The following is an 18,517-nucleotide window of genomic DNA, read 5'->3' on the forward strand; positions in this document are numbered from 1 at the left end:
GCTCAGGTGGATTTTTGTTGGAATTATTTCATTTCCACTGAATACAAGTGCTGTTGTAGAACAGATGAACCAGTACCTAGGGCACTGAAATAGTGTCCTCTCCATTAGAAAAAATGTGTGTTGAATTCCAGTTTTTCACTGTCACACACAGGTCCTGTAGGACCTTCATGGAGTTGGTCAGTGAACTTTGTCTCATCTCTCATTGGTAGAACTGGGAACACTATTTATATAACCAATTAGAGCAGCTTGTTTTAGCCCTACTTCTAAACTATTCTAGATGCTAGTGACACAAGAGGCTTATTTTTGAGATAATCAATACTTAGCAATTACTAGTAATGAGTTAGCATTCCCCTTCCCTTCTTATTTCCCTTTCCCCACCATGCCTAGTAATATTGTTAAAGTCTTGTACAGTTGATCTTTCACAGAAGGCTCGTCAGGCTTTTCCGAAGTTGTATCACCTTCCACATCATCAGCTTTTCCAGCATTATTTTGGGGGTATGGAAACTTGCATTTCCGACCCTACTTTGCTAAGAGAAGTTAGATAAGTAGGTTTTTGCTTTCTGTTCTCTGTCAGGAGAAGTATCTACTGCAGAGTGATCTGTGACCAGTTTCTAGGTAAAGATGAATTTTCTAGGATTTATTTCCCAGTATCTTTTTTCGGAAGTGATTCTTGACATACCTTTTTATGGGTTTGGGTTGCAAATTAAAATAGAAGAATATAATGCGTATTACAGCTACTCCTTGCTTAATGTCATAGTTATGTTCTTGAAAAATGCGACTTTTAAGTGACTCCAATTACATCACAGTAGTTACCTACTAGCAGGCAGCAGCCAAACAATGTTATAACTGAACACTGCATGACTTTAAATGGGTATGTTCTCTAATAGATCAACAATGTAATAGTGAAAAATGTTAACTGGGACAGCGTTAAGTGAGGAGTGCCTGTACAATGTTTTGGCTTTGAGCTAACAAAGGTATGTTCAGGCATTTGGATAGCATGGTTATGATGAGGTTTTCATGAGCATGGCATTAAAACTTAAATAGATAAGATTTATTTGTTATGGATTCCCATTGTGAGAGGAAAGATTTTAAGCCCCTAGTCACATAGAGATAAAGGTTGATATTTGTGTTCATAATTACTACAGTATATAGGAATTTAGGAATACACCTGTCGTACCTGTGACCCCCTCCCCGTTGATCCTCAACAGCTGTGTCCACTTAAACAAAATGTAGTTATCCCATTTTTCAGTTCTTTAATGTTTTTTCCTAGGCCATGCCCCTAGCTACAGAGAAAGTCAACCCCCACAGAATCTAGCAATCTGACCATGGGATAAAATTCCCTCTTCAACCCAAAGGTGGCAATAAGTCTGAGCCTGAGAAGAAGGGCAAGACCCTCTAATGAGGTACCTTTGAGTTTTAATCCCAGCGGGAACGCTAACACATCCCAGTAAAAATCCCCAGCTTTGGCTGCAGCCAACACCCAATACTTCTGAGGCAGGTGAACCCTGCCCTTTCCCTCCACCTGCCCCTTGACACTGGTAGCAACAGGAGGGGAAAAAATTCCTTCCCAGCCCCATGGAGCAATGAGCAAATCCAAGAAGCGTGGAAAAAAATCCCCAAACAGCTTCCATTGTGTTCAGCGAGCTGGTGTGTTAGCAACTCAACTTTTCAGCTGTGTAGTTTGATCTAGTCGGTATCACAAAACACTCAAATAAATACTGTCAAGGTAAACTTCCTGCTTTGATTCTTTTGTTTGTTTTTTACTCACGTTCAGATGCATGAATTTTTGTACATGTGGTACTTGTGGACAGGCAAGGTGCTATTGGTCCTCATATGAAAAGAAATGCTTTGTGACTAATGGCAAGGATCTTTGGGTAGATGTGATATCTTTTATTAGACCAACTGGGTAGTTGGGGGAAAAAAACGTTCTTTGCAAGCATTTGGGCACAAGCACCCTTCTTTGGGCATAGGAAGCCTCTGTTGTTCTGAGGTCCCCAAGGAATGAACAATAGCAGAGGCTCCCTATGCCCGAAGAAAGGTGCTTGTGCCCAAAACCTTGCAAAGTCATTTTTTTTCTAATGACTCAGTTTATCTAATAAAAGATATCACATCTACCCAAAGAACCTTGCCTCCCTACGTCCTTAGACCAACATGGCTACAACCAAAAACTCTGTAACTAATGTTGTTTAGTCTGAGAGCAGGCTGCATTAAGAGCCTTGTAATAGCCCCTGGTCAGACAAAGATTAGAGACGGAGTTCTTACAGTATCAACTGTTTTATTGGGAATTATAATCTATTAGACATACAAGTATGTAAAGGGGTTAGTTTTAGAAAGTATACAGTTTGTTAAAATAATTGAAGAACTTTAATGTGACATCAATTTTTAAACAGAATTCCTCATTGAAATAAATGAGGAGTTTTGACTAAATATTGATGGACTGATAGAGTTTTAAGTAATTAAAAAAACAAAAACAGAAACCTTAACCTGTTAAAATTAGTGATACTTGAGAAATTCAGTGGTCATTAACTCTTTATCCTGAGAGTTAGAAGTCACACTGGCGTGTTATTTCATACTGCAACTTTTTTTCTGGAACACATTTAGAAATAAATTATTCGGTGAAGTCACACACATACTTGGGACTTGCTTGCACCTCTCTTCTCTTTTTAACCTCCTCCTTAGAAACATGGATTGGTGACATTTGTCGATGTGTTTCTTGAGGAGTTCTCATCTAGGAAATCACTTCTTCTTTTTTCCTTTCTTTTCTCCTTTTTTTTTTCCTTTATCCTTTCCTTTTCCTTTTGCCTTTTCTGGTTCCTCACCTTCCATTAGTGCTTTGGCTCGTGCTTTTCCCAAGGGTGTCTTGGCATACCAAGCCTGGATAACAAAAAATAAAGCATGGGACCATTTAAGGTATTTTTTTCCTGTACAATGGAGTATTTCTTACAGAACCTTAAAATCCTGCTTGGCTTGTGGAGAAGCAGAAATGAAGTCCTTAGATCTCCCAAGAACACTGTTATAACAAGTGTGGCAACTGTCTGCTTGAAGGGTCCCTCATTAACATGAATACATAGCTGTGCCATTTGTGTTGCTATAGTTATGGGAATGTTAGAACTTCTATGATCAACCCTATTTCCAGGGGTGTATAGTGCTTGTCAAAACTCCCTCTGGTCTGAAACTTGGCATTATAAGGAGCATAATTTTTGGTTGTTCTACAAATCTGTTCATTTGCTTTTTAATTTCACTGGGAGAGTAAAAAAATCATTAAAAAGCTGTTTATTGGTTTCAGATGCTTGTTCATAGTCCTGTGACTTGTAAATGGCTTTGTTTTAGTTGCTTTGCAGATTTGCCAGGCTCTCAGGCTGTAATGTTAGCAAGGCCTCACTAAGCTCTGTTAAAATAATTTAAATGGTTGAGTTGGGGATGTTCTAAAATTGGTGATGTGGATTAAATGGCCTTTTCCCAAATGGTACTCACAAAATTGAAGGCTGTACTAGGGACCAAAATATTACTAGATATTGTTGTCCATAATAAGGTGCTTTTATTTTTGCAAAGACTGGCCATTCCCATCTTTCACATTACACCAGGAATGAATTTGCCTCTCTCCTCTTCAATCTGAAAGAGCTGTATTTTGATGTTTCTGTCTGTTTTTCACTTTAAAACCTCCACCAAAGCACTCATCTCTCTTGTCTTGCACTCTGGTCTTTTTTTGAATTACATCTGCACCTTCTTCATCCCTGTTCTTTCCTTATCAATTGCACACCAACTGTCCACAAGGCTCTCTTCCCATCTGTTGTAACTCAAATACTGCCTGTAAACATAGAGTAGTTTCCTGCAAGTTGTGCTTGATATGGCTGCTAAAAGAAGCTCATTTTGTCTCACTTACCAGTATGGGACAGGAACAAGCAGTAGTGAAAACTATCAAGACCCTCTGGCTGTGAGAAGTAAGGCCAGTGAATTTGAGGAAATGCTGTTCTTAGCTACTCTTTTTCCCAGCCACAGAGCATATTACTCATCTCCCAGGGAACTCGCTGCTCCCAAAGGTGTTCATCTGATCAGAACCTGTAGGGCCTTATGGATTAAAATGCCTTAAAAAGGTAAATGAAATCTAGCATGTGCAAAATGTCCAAGCAGATGCTCAACAGGTACAACTGATTCTGGCCTAGCATCCCTGGTGTACAGGCAATATCATTGTCCAACCATGCTTATCTGACTCCATCTCCTTAACTTCATCTTGCACTAATTCAGGACTTATCTAAACCTAGATGATCTGAATAATTAGATTCTGCCATATCTTGTGGGCATGCAGTGCACATACACTTGGGAAGTACCTGAATACCTTTGAGAGAATGAAAACAACATCTCAAAAACCTTGAGCTCTTGAAACCTGCAGAATTTCTGAAAAGTAATGAAACAATGTGGCAGGTTCCACAGCCCCCTCTATGCATTGGCAACAAAGGCCTTGCTTTATCTGATTTGTAATGTCTGGTTCACTTTTCACTACCTTTTCTGTATTTCCAATTTAATTAAACTATTTTAAACTGCGTGTAGCATGATACATTCTCCAGAAATTCTTTGAACAGGTGGAAATGCTTCATGAAATTATTGACAGCGTCGTCATAGCAAGAATAAAAAAAGATTAGATATTCTTATGAACAACAATAGCCAGAGTTAGGGTAACAGTTTATCAGGGATCGAAACACTCGAGTATTGGGACATAAGATAATAAATAACTGCCTGGAGCTAGGAAAAACTATGTATGGAGTATGCTACTTCAGTAAGGGGTTTCTTGTACCCTTTTCTGACAGATCTTGAAATGGCCACTGTCAGAGGCAGCATGCTGGACTGGTTGGTTATAGCTACCCATATGTCTCTGTTTTAGATATTTGTGGATGCATCTACATGTCCAATTAGTGTGGCTGAATGAACTCTGGTGCAGTATGAGCCAGAGTTTATTACTCCTGGGCTCACATCTGCACCCAGGACCACAGCATGCTGAGCTGTTGGGGTGGTGCCAGAGGCGATCCAAACAGGGTGTGGGGCCCAGGGCAAATCAGCCCATGCAGGGCCTTGCTCCCACTCCGATCCCATGGGCCATGGATCTGAAGAAGCTGCCATTGCCATTGGTGACAGTGGTGGTGGCAGCTGGGGGGGGAGGGATGACTTTAACCAGCTCCACACTGCTGCTAGTCCGCTGGGCTCCACAGGGCCCCCCAAAGCATGGGGCCCAGAGCAGTTGCCCCGATTTTGCCCCCGCTTAGGGATGGCCCTGGGCGGCGCAGCCCTGGCTGGCAGAGGGCGAGCTTAACAGTCTGGGGCTGCTCCACCCTGCTCAAAGTGCTGCAGAGGGGCTGGCTGGGGCATGAGGGCACCACAGTGTGGGGCTAGCTGGCAGGCAGCCCCTGCACTGTAGCATACTTGTGTCCCAGCCAGCCCCAGTCGATATCTATGTGTGCACTACAGTGCACTAAACAGCTCCAGCCTAAGAGAGTACTTGTGTTGGGCAGTTCTATTCTACAGTGGCATTAGTTTACTCTGGCCTAATAGTGCTGCATGTGTAGATGGTGACACTTCACAGTGGAGCCAGTAAGTCAACTCCACAGTAGAGCGTACATCTAGATGTCCCCTGGGTTTACATATTTAAAGCAGACATTTTGAGAAAATTCATTTTAAGAAATCATATTATGATAATGTTTGCATTCTTTATATTCGTTTTTGGGAACAGTGGCAGAATAATAAAGGTCAAATGAGATGAGTATTCAGAGTGAATTGAAATTAAAAGATTTTTCACAGTACTAATCCTCCTTTTGAATACTGCCTTAAGTTTTAGCCATTTCACTTCAAAAAGGACAAAGCAAAGCAACGAAGAAGGTCCAGCAAAGAGCAATGAAAATGATTAGAAGCTATGGGGAAATGGACCTCATATGCAAAGAGATTAAAAGACGTGACTTAATTAACATTGAAGGCTTTCTTGACAATGCTTTCTACTAACCCATAATACCAGGATTACGGCTAAAGTATGTGACATTTAATGGAAACAAATGTTAAAACTGATAAAAAGATATCTATTTTAAGGAAGTAATTAAAGCAAATAAGTAACCACCACAGGATGTTGAAGAAACTATATTTTAGTGAGCTTCAAAATTGAGTTTTATCATTATACTTTCTGTTGTACAAAGCTTGTATACTTATGCTAATAGGATTAATGTTTGCCATTTTACCAGTTCAACTAAAAGTTACAACAAAGACCAGGCCTCACACTACAAGGTACAAGTAGATTACTACCTGAGGTTGAGAATTATGATTTTCTTTCTATGCTATAACATTCAGCTATTGTTACCTGAGGTGAGATGCTTAACTGGATGGCAAGTGTGATCAAATCACACAAATGTTGGCCATGTTCAGTGTGGCGGAGCACCTTTTGGGGTGCTCGCCACTTGAGGGCTCTCACAGGCTCCAAGGGGAGCCTGCTTTGGAGCAGCAGCTGGGAAAACTTTCCCCTGGTACCATTTAAAGGGGAAGATGTGTTGCAGGGCACTGTGGGTGCCTGCCACTTTAAGACCAGAACCAAGCGGCTAGCAGGTGCTTAATTGAGGCAGCCATTTTAGATCTCTGACTGCCTATATAAATAGCTCAGATCCCTGCTGGCTGGGAAGGCAGCAACATTGCCTGGCTGTGAGGTTCCATAACATTCTGGAAGTAAGGGAGGACCTGTAGGGGATGGTTAGGAGGCTCCTGGTCCTGGGCATGACCTAAAACTGCACCCTGCCAGGAGCGGGCGGCCTGGTGGGGCTTTCAGTGGTGCAGTAGCCCCCAGGAAATGCCAGGCCAGTTACCACTCTGGTGCAAGGTGGGTTGGGCGGCCTTAACCCCCAACTCCCACCCTTGGGTGGGTCAGGTGACACTGGAGGTAGTTGGGGGCCAAGCACAGATGAGGGCACCTGAGCCCACTGGGGAGTGAAGCCCTGTGGCCCCAAGTGAGGGGGCGGTGTAGAGCCCCAGTGAAGAGGGCAGAAATGAGGACCCCAGTGAGGGGGTAGCCCTGAGTGAAGGGGGCAGTGTGGAGACCTGAGTGAGGGTGGGGGCAGAACATTGCACATTGACATGTTGCTCCAGGGGAGAGTGAGAGTCCCCTGTGAGACCCTGGAGCACCAGTCATGGCGCTGGGTAAGAACACCCTGGTGAGGAGTAGCCCCAGTGAGGGGTGGAAAGAACCAGAGGGAGGAGTGCCCAGTGTGTCTACATGTAGTGAGTTGCCCCCAGAAGGTAAGCTTAGGCCTGGTTGGGGAATTGGCTAGCCACTAACTCGGTGAGGGTTGTGGGAGAGGCCAAAAAGATGGTACATCTGCCACCCAAGGGATGGACTAGCTAAGCCTATGGCCTAAGGGGCTTGCTTCAAGAGGGAGCAAGGCAGAATAAGTTGTCGACAGATGAAAGAGACCCTATGAGAGAGCGTGGACTGTGTGAGGTCTGAGTGAGAGGTGGGCGGTATGAGTGTGCATGAGACTGAGGCCTGACAGCATGGCCTAAGCTTGCTCCGGCTGTAGGCTGGGAGCATGTTGTCATCCGGATGGCATCTGCGAGGCATGGGCTGCGGTATAGGGAAGGTGGAGGGGATGCCCAAAGGGAAGTGGGGCAACTAGCAGTCTGACTAATTGGGGAGCCCCACTTCACCACATTCAGAAAACCAAATGTTTCTAAATGGAGTTGGGAATACATTCATCAGGAGGTGGGAGAGTACATGCACCAGGATGATTTTTAACACTAAGATACGAAGGTCTAGACAGATTCCATATCTCATCTGAGCTATCTGTCCAATGATGAGTGACTCATTTTTGTGTGTTCAGGTTGCTAGAAACTATGTGCTTTTTGTTGCTAGAGGAATAAAAAGGAATCACATTAGGGTTCTAAATTAATATTTAAAACAAACAGATGAACCAAATCCCCTTCAGACTCTTGAGAGAGAGTTTTTTTTTTTTTTTTTCTCTGCAGTGCCAGATAAGCTCTATGCCAGGTACAGACATTACACTTTTACAGGTATAAGTGACTGGAAACCAATCTATACCTATAACAGAACAGAAGTTTGGCACACAAAACCAGTCTATACGCATAACAGAAGTTCAGCACACATAGATTGGTTTAACAGTGGTGGAACCCAGTCTAAGATTTGCACCCCCCACTAAAGGATGAATGTGTTTTCTGTTTGCTAGTTATCTAAACTATGCAGCTTACAGAAAATAACGTACCTTAGATCAGTTCTGCCATGGGCTTTTTGAAAGTTTGTACCTAGCCCTAGTGCTCTGCTGTGGGCTGTAGTAGAAATACCCTATCTTGCAAAGTGCTTGATGACTGGAATCTGAGCTAGCTAGTTTAAAATTGGCTTTAGTATTTCTACTGCAGTCACTATTGTGTCTTCAGTATGGACACGTGTGTTTTGGTAAACTATCGCTGCCAAGAAAGCAGAAAGTAACTCAGTGGGTGCATCTACGCATGTAGCTTATGTGCAGATATAAACTCAGGTGAATTTTGCGCTGGAGTCAGCTGGTCCTTAGCACAGTATCTGCATGTATACCCAGAACTGCAGCACTTTGAGCCAAGGTGAAGCAGCCCCAGGCTGCAGGGGACCCTGAGGTTCAGCCCCAGGCTCTGGGTGACAGCATCTAGGCTAACTGGAGCACGATGGTACTAAAGTGTGGGGCTAGGTGGCAGGCAGCCCCCACACTCTAGCACTCTCATGCCCCAGCCAGCTCTGTCACTGTCTACACATGTTTTGGTGGAGTAAATTACTCTGCCATAGGATAGCAGTGTCCCTGACGGTACTATTTTATGGCAGAGTTAATTAATTTACTGTGTCCTAATATCGGTGCATGTGTAGACCGTGACACTTTACTGTAGAGCTAATTAGTCACTCCACTGTAAAGCACATGTGTAGATGCACTGAGTGAAAGAAGACTTAATCCCTGTGTAACTATATAATCCTGGTCTACAGAAAGAGAATCCTGTTGCAAAATGTTGCAAGTGATCCATGTGTACTTGATGTGTATGGGGGGCAGCCTGTGTACCCTTCAAATTCATTTACTTAGTGAAATTTTCTGGTGCAGAAATATTTTTCTTCCTCAGTAGACTAACTAAGAAAAACAACCATTTTTCAGAGAGCGTTCATGCTTTCCTTCTCCCACCCCTCCTCTGAAAATAGTAGAAAGTTATCATTAATAAATAGAAAGAGTTTTTGAAGAGACAAAGCTGAATTCTCTCTATTATTAAGCAAAAACCTCAAATGTGCTGGGGTGACAACATGAGAAAAAAACATTGTTAACATGTTAATTTCACCTTGAACATATCTTCTTCCTCTTTGTACACTGGGTCCTGCCTAGCCAGGGCACCCATGAGTTCAACAGCTGTTAGTGGTTTTCTGTTCAACTGCCTGGTGCGTCTTTCAGTGAGGACAGTTTGCGCTGCGTAGATAATGTGTCCCTGGGTGAAACCATCAGACATTTTTGCCAGGCAACTAATGGTTGGTGATTTGGACAGAGAGCCTCCGTTCTGCAGAATGATGTGTTTCCATAAGACTTCATCACCAACGGGAGAGGAAAGAGAAACCCAAAAACATGCATTAAAGAACAAGCGAACCAGTATAGGTGCCTTGACTAATCGCATTGGCTATGGACAGAAATTACACAAAAGTATAAGTGATTTGAAACTGATTTAAATCTGTAACGCAACAGAAGTTCAGTGCACATAAATTGCTCTCAAAATGGCCAAAACTGGGTTAAGATAAACCTGGATAAATCAGCCTTAGTTTAGATCTGTTTATTGAACCTCTTTCCCATCTCCCCTCCAGATTCATGTTAACTCAGTCCCCCAGCATCCCAGGATGTTTTGCAAGCTCCCCCACTTGCAGGGTGGGTGGGCTATCCTTAGCCTAAGGTATCTACTCCAGCTGAGCAAGGAGGTGTGCTTTAGTGCTCCCTGGCTTCTGGCCTGGGCTACTGCAGGCATGTGGCTGCATTTCTGGAATCAAAAGTGAATGTCTGTTCACTTGCTTATCAGTTAAATCTGTATAGCTTAGATTAACCTGCAGTGATTGAACTGATTCAGCCTTGGCTTTTTGACTATCTATACTTAGCCTTTGAGCTTCAAGTTGTGGGAGTGAAAAGAAAACCATGAACTATCAGCAAAACCTGATCTGATTTGTGAGTGTAGGCACACTGTACACATGGAACAATATCTTATATATAGGTTATAACATGGATACATGCGATAGTTTGATTGTTTTTCAGAGGTGTTGAGTAGTAAAGTCAGTTTAGTTGTAAGACTTGCTACTTTGATTAGATGTCTAAGGCTGTTATTAGTAGCATAACTGGGGGGGTTGGGGAGATGCAGAAATAGCTAGCACTGTGGTGGAAGCCAGTGCTACCTTGTGAGTCATGGATGCCCCTGTCATGGAAATGTCCTTCTACACATCTGGTCCTGATTCTCAAAGACTGGCGCATTTAAAAAGATGCAAGTTTTTGGGGACAGCACTTATGTTTATATATTCTAAAGTGCATTTATCTCGCATCCGTCTTCTAACTTGTGCCCACTTCTGTTGTTTGGAAAGTACTTAGTACTCGGGGCCTAGTGCACTATGAATTTAATATTTTTTTAATATACCGGGAGCCTCAAAAAATGGAAGTTGCCCGGGCCTCTCTCAACCTCTGAGAGGGCCTGTTAGTACTTTATGGATGCAACAGAAAATAAGACTGGCAAGAATTACTTATTTGTAGCTTCATCCTTTGTAAATGAATGCATACATCTCAAAGACATGCTGATTAAAATCTTTATCATACAACCCATGCATTTCTTATATTTTTATGTATCTCTATAATCTTTTCTAATATTTTCCCTCATCTGAAAAATTATGAGATTTGAAATTATTCCTTCATACGATAGTTTAGTTTGTCATCTGAGTAACTGGGGTTTGAAGACACAGTGCATAATGACATGCAAAGGAGAAAGTTAAAATTAGAGGACTGTTGCTGCATCTAGTAATAGTCTTCATGTAACAGAGATAATCTGCTTTCCCTGTTCTTCTATTGTTATGTATATGTTATGGACTTGTACTCATACTCATTGACAGCTTTGTATCACATTTTTCATTCTGGCAAACGGTGATCTCCAACTTGATTTATAACTAAGCTCAATAACTATTGGCTAAATCACTGATTCATAATAGAGAAATTGATGCATAAAGCAGTCGAACATTTATTTTGTATGTCAGGGTTGTGTAGTGCGGGGACCCTCTTTTGAGGTGATGGTTTCAGATGGAGTGAAATCTTTGTTTGCTAATATTGAAGATTTAATAAACTGTGGTTGGAACTCTCCTTTTGATTTCCAAATTCACCATGAATAAAACCCATAAAATAGTGGGCCAGTCCTGCTGGTTTAGATGTATGTGGGGTTTTGTTTTTTCTTCCTTTTCAATTTCCAAGCCATGCCCTCATTCTCTTAAGGGAAGCTTTCTGTTGTTAATTTGTTAGGTGTCCAGAATATTGCAAAACGTTATAGCTCTGCATAGAGTCCATGTCCCCTCTGTTCTACAAAAACTATAGAGTAGGATGGAATTACAAGACACTCTCTTCTTAATACAGATAAAATCTGTATTTGCCTGTATGTTCACTGGAAAGGCAGCATCAAACTGTTTTGACTATTTTCTTCAATGCTGGACTTCACAGGACCATGGAACAATTTAGTAATACGATAAACATAGACTGTAATGCTGCTATTTTATTTAGGGTATGATCATTGTGTAAATGTGTGCCTTGATCTAATTGTAATTGCAGCACAGCTTGGAATGAGGAGGTTTATCTTAATTCTGTTTTCCATTGGGACTAGAGATAAAAGTGATGGCATAAGTGTAAAGAAGGACTGTTGTAGCAGTTGTAATCAACTTAGGGGTTCATGCTTCTTTCTTTGGGCTGAGGTTCTTGATCCAGTATCTTGGTGTGTATTTTTTGTTTTGTTTTGTTTTTCCCAAGTCCAATCCAACACAGCACATCTTTCCAGGCAAAGGTAACTTACTGACAAATTAAGTTGTTCCTGGTTTTTGAACTTCAACTCAGTCATCCATATTAGTTTAATGGCTTCTGAGCCTATGAAAATCACTGGGCTCTTATGAACCATGGGAAAGCGATTTCCAAAGCTGAAAAACTCACCACTTGGAGTGCCTTGTCACCCCAATTCTCTCTCTTTTAAATGAGGAATCCATTACAATGAGTGATGTCTCAACTGCTGACTTAAATTTAATGGTATCAAAGGGGGAAAAGGTTTTTTTCATGGGTGGTGGTGGGGATTACTGGCAGTTTGCTTTAGTGCTAGTCACATCTTTGAGATGGCTTTTATAAAAGTCTGCTTGCCATATATGACTCTGGTTTGCATTTTGAACTCTGTCCACAAAACTGATAGCCACAGTGCAGAAATGTGCACATCTATATTAATAACTAGAACCTGTTAAGCTTTCAAGAAACCAGAACTCCAGGCAAATCATTGTTAAAACTTATATTCTATTTCACTCCTGCAGGAAGGAGGTTGGCCAGACGGCAGAAATGCATTAACTGAATACAGAGTGTAAATCTTAATTGTAAATATTTTCCGGCATCTGTCAAGTTTGCCTTGGAAGCGTAGACTTTGAGCCAATTTTTTCTCATGCATCTCTGACTCAGTGGCAGAATTTAGCCTTCTATTTTAAAAAAAATGCAAGACCATAAAAATAACTAACAATGTGAATTAATGGTAGTTATGAAGCACCTGTCAATCACAGCAAAGATGTCAGATTTGACAGGCTGGATGTATAAAATCTTGAGGTTTTGTAATTTTTTGGTGATCTGTAAACGCAAAAAAGATTTTGATAGTGATAAAACAAAACCTTCTAAAATTTTTTTTTTTTTATAATGGAAAAAACAGCTAGAAATAACAGCAATTCAGATTTCGCTTCCTGCTTAAAAAAAAAAAAAAAACCTGTTAAAAATAAAAATGAACACCCAGATGAGTTCTCTTCATTCATACAGATAAAAATAATAGTCCAGGTTCAAAATTCAAGGTAGCTTAAACATAAATACATAAAATGAAGGATGGTCACAGCAGAACAAAGATTTTTTTTTCTCCTTTATTTTTGTGACATTGTGTTTTTTAAGTGATCTGTCACTGTGTTAACTGAAATCTCAGGTGCCAAGCTGCACAGAGTGTGTTAATTGAATTGAACACAGCATGTTGTGATGATAAAGGATTTGGATAGCGGTCAGTAGTAAAATGCTATATAGTGACTTAATATACTTGCCAAATCTTGAAGCATAGTCTGGCCTGGGAATCAGTATGATTTTTTTAAACACTTTGCAGAAAGGTCTGAGGTCAGCATCAAAGGGTCGGGTGGTGGTCCCCACAATCAGAACTCTGTCCTCTGCTTTCAAACTTTTTAGAATTTTGGGGAGATTCTTCTTCAAACGCTTAGGCTCCATCTTCGACAGCATGCATATAAATACAGGGAACAATGACATGTTAGCACTGATACTTTAGTTAAACAGATGAAGTAACTCTGGTTGATGAAAACAACTAAAGGGCTCAGTATGCTTTGCACCTCTAAAAAGCAAAGGCACATTTACATTTAATGTAAACAGAGTAGATGCTCATCAAAAATCAAACTTATTGGGCCTTTGTCTCCTGGACTTTTCAAGGTGAAGCAGCACTTGATTTGTATTATGGATCTATGGTTTTGGCTGTTAGTATTACCCTGTTCTAGCTGCTTGCACTGACTTATGGGAAAGCAGGAAGGAAGGAAGCCTGTTCAAAGGAAAAGGTCCCCTCTTTGGCCTGTGGATGAATATCACATGGAGCTCTGCGGACTTGGCAAGCTGCAACAGCAAGAAAACTTGTTAGGATTTATCATCTTGTTTGTGCTGCTTGCACAGGTTGGAGATACAGCTTTACAAACAGGTAACTGTATTTTCCATGATGGAAATATGCATATCCTCAAACTCTGCCCCAATTTTACCTTAGTGAGACTCAGAATTTATAAATACTTGGCTGCATAAACTCAGTACTTGCTTACCTCAAGTTGTTTGCAATCAGATTTTTATTATAAATGTTCTTACACCAACTTGCAGGGAAAGCAGAACTTCTTATTGTTTAGGAATTTATTGTGATATTCATCCAAATACTGCTAAAACACTAAAATCAAGTTGCTGAGGTGTTACTGTATCATTACAATTTATAAGAAGATATATGTAGGTAAAGTCACAAAATAACTGTGAAGCAAAAAGTGGGGCCAAATTTCCAAGAATCTAAGTGACCTTGAGAGGCAGAGTCTCATTTTTTCAAAAGTCATTTGGGAGGGCAATCTGGATTTTGCCAATATCCAAAATTTGGGCAACAAAATGCTTAAAAATGAGGTACCTGGCTATAGCGGGGTGATTCAAGGAAGAGAGGTTACATCCCTAGGTTTCTAATCAAGCATCTTTGAAGGAGGGGATGTTTAAAGGTAGCCAATTTAGAAATGCTAAGTACTGGGAAGTGTCTGAACTCTTGCCCCTTTTAGAGCTTAAGTGCCTGTATCTGGGCTACACATTAGGTCAGGGATGCCAGAGAATGGCATGTGAAGGCAATGTGCTTTCACATGCACCTTAGGGTGGATGGTGGGGAAGGGGCCAGGGCTGTGCTGTGCTGCCCCTCGACACTCCCCTGCCATCTGCTCCAAGGTATGCTAGCATCTTACAAGCTAAGGTTGCAGCTGTTTTCAGCACTTTGCCAAAAAATGTTGCTGGCCCCTGTGTTTGGACATTTCTATAGATTTCATAGATGTTAGGGCTGGAAGGGACCTCAGAAGATCGAGTCCAGCCCCCCACCCAAAGGGCAGGAAGTCAGCTGGGGTCATAGGATCCCAGCAAGATAAGCATCCAATTTGCTTTTGAAGGTGTTCAATGTAGGTGCTTGAACCACCTTCGATGGCAGGCTGTTCCAGACCCTGGGGGCTCGGACAGTAAAGAAATTCTTCCTTATTCCCATCCACTTGGGACCCAGTGTGGGGTCTTCTGAAGGTGGGTGCCTATCTGAGAAGGATTTATGTGTTAGCAGCATCTGTCTTTTGTATAAAAACCTAGTAGTTACAGTATTTGCCAAGGAAGTGTGTGGAATCTAGATTATGGTTCCCCTCAGCCTGGGAAAGGATTCAAATCCACATACTCCTCCTCCCAGGAGAATGCCCTTATAAACATCAGGCAGTGGAATAGTCTGGGTGAAGGCACTCTTCATTCCTGCTCTTGAAGTATGGCCACTGGGCAGCCACAAATGCAAAAGTCATGGAAACAGAAGGAGAGGAAGTAGAAGAAGATCTGGTTCTCTCAGAGTTTAGGGAACTTGGCTAGTCCTTTCAGGACTTCTTTTTGCAACTTAGGCATGTAAGTGTCAACTAAGTCCTGTTCAAGGATCTACTTTACCACAGCCAGGCAGGCATTTAAGTGCCAAAATCATCTAAGCTCTTAAAAATTGGAATCTGGGTTGCTCTTCACATTTTACTGCATACCAAGCAGCAACATTTTACTGTATACCAACCATGGAATGGTTTCTTCAATGTAAAGTATCTCAGTTTCAGTATTATATAGTTTATGCCATGTGAATCTACATCACACCCTTGTCAGACAATAAGTTATTTGCAGCTCTTTGTAATAGTAACCATAATGCCCACCTAAGAGGAGAAAGTGGGAAGTCAGGGAAACACCCCAAACTCAAGGGCCAGAGGATTCCCCAACTTTTCTAGCTTATTTTGTAAAAAACCGCCCCCCCAAAAACATGTACCCTAAGACTGTGCAAAGCTTTGGTCCCTGATTCAATTCAGTGGAGATTTGGCCCGATTCAGTGGCTGAATCTGAATCGAATTGGGAGACCCTTTAATCTCTCCAAATCAATCCAGAGATTTGGACATAGAGGCAGCTTTAAATGTTTTTTCTACGTACCTTTAGGTACCAGGCAGCTTGTGAATGCTGAGATGCTAGGGCAGATGGAGCCTCCCACAGCAGCACAGTGGGGTCCCCAGTGTGCTCAGCAGCAGACCTGGAAGTAGACCAGAAGCACTTCTGGGCCACCTCCAGGTCCACTGGGGAGCATGTTGGGGGGCTCCCGTGTCTCAGCAACTGGTGCCTCCTGGGTCTGGGTGTGTGGCACCTGGGGTCCCCCACAGCCAATTGTTGAGCCAGGGGGGTTTGGAGGGGGCAGTGCATTCCACAGTGGACCCAGAAGTGGACCAGAAGTACTTCCGATCCACTTTCACGTTTGCCACCAAGCATGCGGGGCGGTGCTCCATCTGCCCCAGCATTGCAGGATTCACGAGCTGTGCCTGGTACTTCAAGGTATGTAGACAAAACATTTAAAGCTGTATCCATGTCCAAATCACTGATTCTCCAAATCGGCATTGAATCTTCAGATTCGGATTCGGCCAAATTGAATCGGGGACAGTGATCCGAATCACTGAATTGAATCACTGTCCTGGATTTGGGACGAATCTGAATCAAATACGGCCTGCTTTGTACACCCCTATTGTACTCTCCCTCTCTTCCTAGGTTGCTTTTCAAAGATATGTTGAGCATCTGTTTCTTAGATTGCTGACTGATTAGTAAGCATTAATAAGCACTGACATGTTAATGGATACCACAGCTTGGGGAACTAAGAATAAGGCCTTTGAACCCCAAGCTTCCAAGTTCTTAGCTTTGCTACTGATATCTTAGGTGCCCTTTAGTAAGTAATTTTATTTCATTGGTCTATCCATATAAGACTGTCACTGAAAGAACTTCAGAAAAGAAGCGTGAGTTAGTAAATTTGTTCTGTTAATAAGGATTGGCCCTTGGTGCATTAAAATGGGCTTGTGCTTAGCTAAAGATATAGAGTGTCTATCACTAATACATAGGGACCTACCAAATTTGCAATTTCATGGATTCCACAAAATCAGCAGCAGTCCTTAGCATGCTGTGGCAGCTAGGTGGGAGGGGAAAGGGAGAGGGTTCCTGCTCGAAGGGCTGTGAGCAAGATGGCTGCCATCCCCTGACACCTCACCACTGACTGGCTGTGAGGGCTGCCCATCTCCACCAACTGGTGGTGCAGGGTAGGGCTGTATCATGGGCAGTCTTTGCAGCTAATCAGTGGGTGAGGGGCAGGACAACCTGACAGGCAATCCTGCAGCCACTCAGTGGTGAGGGGCAGGGCCAATGGGCTCCTTTAACTAATCAGAGACATGGGAGTCCTGTTGCACTCTACCTGCAAAATGGCCTGCCTTCTACCTGTGAAATGGAGGGGCAGCCTCTATGAATTAGGTAGATCCCTACTAATATAGCCATATGGGTTGATGCTTGATTACTTTTTAGAGGTGTTGGAATGTTAATGTTAAATTCTTTTGAAGATAAAAACTTCTACATCAGTGAGATAATAATTATTATGATTGCATTCAGTGGGTTTAGAAATTAACACCTCACTGAAATAAGTGGTAGAGGTTAAAGATACCACTTGGTTCACAGGCAAGGAGTACATCCCCTCCACTGGGAAGATTGTAATGGGAAATATCAAACAATTAAATTCTCACCTGCTATTTCCCCTGGGACTCATGCTAAGTCCTAATTTGTCAATTACATCTTGAGCAATCAATTTTGTGACGGATGATATTTTATATATTTCTACTGACAGAGTTGGTTACAGTAAATGCTTATTCTGTAGACATCCTATTCTTAAAATTTAAACAACTCTACCTGTGCCAAAAACGATCTAAATTTTCTCTTCCTGTTAGAAGAAGTTGGGTGTATTGTGAGGGTGACCCTTTTTTGTTCCAAAAGACAGTTGGTGATTATTTCTTGTCAAATATCCTTGGCAACTGGGTTACCATAACAAATGTGTACTTTACTGTCTGGCTGTCAACTATGGGAAGATAGTAAAGAGCTGATCTGGCCAAAGGGACAATGAAGGCCAGTTATATAATGGGCCTTTAAAAAATTAAGGTAATTTATTAATGAAACCTAAGCCACAATGGCAAAATTGTTTCTGGTTGCAAGATTGCCTTTCACTGAATTCATATCCATTTGGGGGCAGAATTTAGCTCACATTCTCCAACAACTTTACTGCTTCTCCATATTTCTTGATTCCATTTTCCTTATGCTGTCACTTCTTTTCTTTTGGGCCTTTCTTACTGAGCCCTGCACTGGATAACTGTTAATGTTAAAAGGAAGAATAGGTACCTTTAGCTGGTTCAGATTATTGTATATAGCTCATGCTATGTATACAGGAAAATAAGCTTGGCTGATGAACCTGTCCACTGCCTCCAAAAGGACTGGTGATTTTCTGCTAAATATTAATGCATCTGCACACAATTATGCAAGTGCCTCTAGTACAACATTTCTTTTTGAAGTTGTATATCCACCAGAAGCTTTCCTTTGATCACAAACATAACTGAAAAGTATACAATGACAAACACTCCAGGCAGTATTTGACCTACAATCTTATTTTCAATAGT

The 18,517-nt window shown here is 41.8% G+C and overlaps 1 protein-coding gene across 2 annotated transcripts in view; it reads right to left on the bottom strand.

Annotated features, from left to right (window-relative positions):
- Positions 1-2,255: 2,255 nt before the first annotated feature.
- Positions 2,256-18,517, bottom strand: part of IQCA1 (IQ motif containing with AAA domain 1) — a 186,996-nt gene continuing 170,734 nt past the window's right edge. For both annotated transcript variants that reach the window (XM_019553998.1, XM_019553999.1), the window contains exons 17-19: positions 13,313-13,490; positions 9,328-9,566; positions 2,256-2,874 (exon numbers count right to left, since the gene is read on the bottom strand). In XM_019553998.1, the coding sequence (XP_019409543.1) occupies positions 2,737-2,874; positions 9,328-9,566; positions 13,313-13,490 (555 nt within the window). In that variant the 3' untranslated portion in view covers positions 2,256-2,736. The remainder of the gene's footprint in view (positions 2,875-9,327; positions 9,567-13,312; positions 13,491-18,517) is intronic.

Source organism: Crocodylus porosus, unplaced genomic scaffold (genome assembly GCF_001723895.1).
Source record: "Crocodylus porosus isolate Cpor-Errol unplaced genomic scaffold, CroPor_comp1, whole genome shotgun sequence".
NCBI lineage: Eukaryota > Metazoa > Chordata > Crocodylia > Crocodylidae > Crocodylus > Crocodylus porosus.